This window comes from Callorhinus ursinus, unplaced genomic scaffold (genome assembly GCF_003265705.2).
Source record: "Callorhinus ursinus isolate GAN/ISIS: 27379988/994484 unplaced genomic scaffold, GSC_fseal_2.0 scaffold2250, whole genome shotgun sequence".
NCBI classification, from domain to species: domain Eukaryota; kingdom Metazoa; phylum Chordata; class Mammalia; order Carnivora; family Otariidae; genus Callorhinus; species Callorhinus ursinus.
Genome location: NW_027399304.1, coordinates 5985 through 8202, shown reverse-complemented (window position 1 = coordinate 8202; position 2218 = coordinate 5985). Strand labels below are relative to the sequence as shown.

General features: G+C 59.9%; 1 protein-coding gene across 1 annotated transcript; it reads left to right on the top strand.

Annotated features, from left to right (window-relative positions):
• Positions 1-239: 239 nt before the first annotated feature.
• LOC141372189 (uncharacterized) lies at positions 240-1671 on the top strand (the record flags this gene model as incomplete). Its single annotated transcript, XM_073890699.1, has 1 exon — positions 240-1671. A coding segment is annotated over one exon (1313 nt), but the record flags the coding sequence as incomplete, so codon positions are not given.
• Between the last annotated feature and the right edge of the window lie 547 nt (positions 1672-2218).

Genomic DNA, 2218 nt, shown 5'->3' with positions numbered 1-2218 from the left:
CCTGTGGGTGTTTGGGGACGGGTCGGGGCTGGCGCCACAGGGAGGAGCCCCGAGAGGCTGGTGTGGGGCCAGGAGCAAAGACTGTGTGCAGAGCACCCAGCGGGTGGACTGCAGTCGGGGAGACATCCTGGGGAGGGCTCTTTCCTGGCTGCGGCTTCTCTGGGAGGCTCTGGGCTGGGCTCTGTCTTGCAAATACCCACGGAGAGCAGGCACGGGGGTGAGCTTTTCTCCTCTCACAGATGTTCCACGACCTAAGGAGCTAGAGCCGGCTCCAACTCCATCAGCAGCTCTGCAGGGAGGGGTGGTGCCTGCAGAGACTTCAGCAGGAGACCAGGAGCCGGCAGTTGAGCCGGCAGTTGACCCGGCACCTGCCCACGGAGAGCCTGACGCCGACCAGGAAGGGCCTGCTGGAGAACCTGTGCCAGGAGAGCCTGCCCCTGTTCCTGCCACTGTTCCTGCCGGAGCCAGTGCCCCTCTGCCTGCCCCGAACTGTGGCCCTGCTCCTTCCCCAGACCCCGCTCCTGCCCTAGATCCTGACCCGTCCCTACCCCTGCCAGTGCCCCTGTCCCTGCCCCTGACCCAGATAATGCCTTGGTTCCTGTATGTGCCATTGCTGCCGACCCTGTCCCTCCCCTTGCACCTGCCCCTTCCCCTTCCCCTGCTTGTGCTCCTGTTCTGGCCCCTGACCCAAGTCCTGCCCCTTCCCCTGCCCCTGCCTGTATTCCTGTTCTTGCCCCTGTCCCAGCTTCTGCCCCTGCAACTGTCCATTCCCCTGCCCCTCCCTGTGCTCCAGTGCTTGCCTCTGACCCAGCTCCTTCCCCTTTCCCTACCCATTTCCCTGCCCCTGCATGTGCACCCAATCGTGCCCATGACCCACCTCCTGCCCCTGCACCTGTCCATTCCTCTACCTGTGTCCCTGTCCCTGCCCCTGCCAGAGCCAATGCCCTTTCCCCTGCCTGTGTCCCCGTTCCTGCCCCTGCCCCTGCCAGAGCCAATGCCCTTTCCCCTGCCTGGGTCCCTGTCCCTGTCCCTGCCCCTGCAAGAGCCAATGCCCTTTCCCCTGCCTGTGTCCCCGTTCCTGCCCCTGCCCCTGCCAGAGCCAATGCCCTTTCCCCTGCCTGGGTCCCTGTCCCTGTCCCTGCCCCTGCAAGAGCCTATGCCCTTTCCCCTGCCTGTGTCCCCGTTCCTGCCCCTGCCCCTGCCAGAGCCCATGCCACTTCCCCTGCTTTCCAGGGCCGCGGGCCCTTCCCTTGGCCCTGCCTGTGCTCCTGTACTTGCCCATGACCCAGCTCCTACCATGGATCCGGCCCCTGTCCCTGCTCTTGCATCTGGCCCTGCCCATCCTCCTGTTCCTGCAGGGCTCCGAGAACCACAGCCAGAGCCCACATCCTCGTGGGGAGAGCCCCTTGTACAATTACCCTTATTTCCATCACCCGACCCTGATGCCCCGCCAGATTGTTTCATCCCCTCCCCCTGTGTTCTTTCTCTCTGGTACATATTAACTGTTATATTATCTTTCCTTATCCTCTACGCTGTTTATTACTTATTTTAAATAAAATTAATTGCTTTCTGTTGGACAAGTCTGGAGCATTAATTATATTCCCAATGCTGTGCCACCGCACCACAGAACATTGCTGCACAATATCTGCTTCCGCAAAGGACACCCTGAACCAGAAGGCCTCCCTGCCCATTTCTCCCCGAGCCCAGCCCCTGGCGACCCCTAAGCTGCTTTCTCTCTCTGTTCCTTTCCTGGGTGTTTCCTGTACGTGGAATCATGCAATAGGGGCTTTTGTGTCTGCCCCCCTATTTTCAAAGGGAACTCGTTTCCTTCTGTATTTATTGGACACAGAATTGATATTGAAATGCCTGGGGGTTACAGATCAGACGTAATCAGAGAGGCCACTTTAGGAATTATGGGCACAGTCTTGGGGCTGAGACCCCTGTTCCTGCTGGGACACCTCAGCCTGACCCCAGACAGGACAGGGCTGGTTCCTCCTGTGGCTCACACAGAAACCAGGGAAATGCAGAAAGGTGGAAGACACACCCCAAAGGCAATGCATCGCTCACAACCCAAGGCCAGAGAAAGGATTCAGCGGACTCTGGTCCAAACCATGCTCCAAGTCACTGGGTTCCACAGGGAGAGACCACACGCATGCAAGTCCAAGTGGGGACAGGCACGGGGGGAGTCAGAGAAGCGGAGCTATCAGGTAAGGACTCT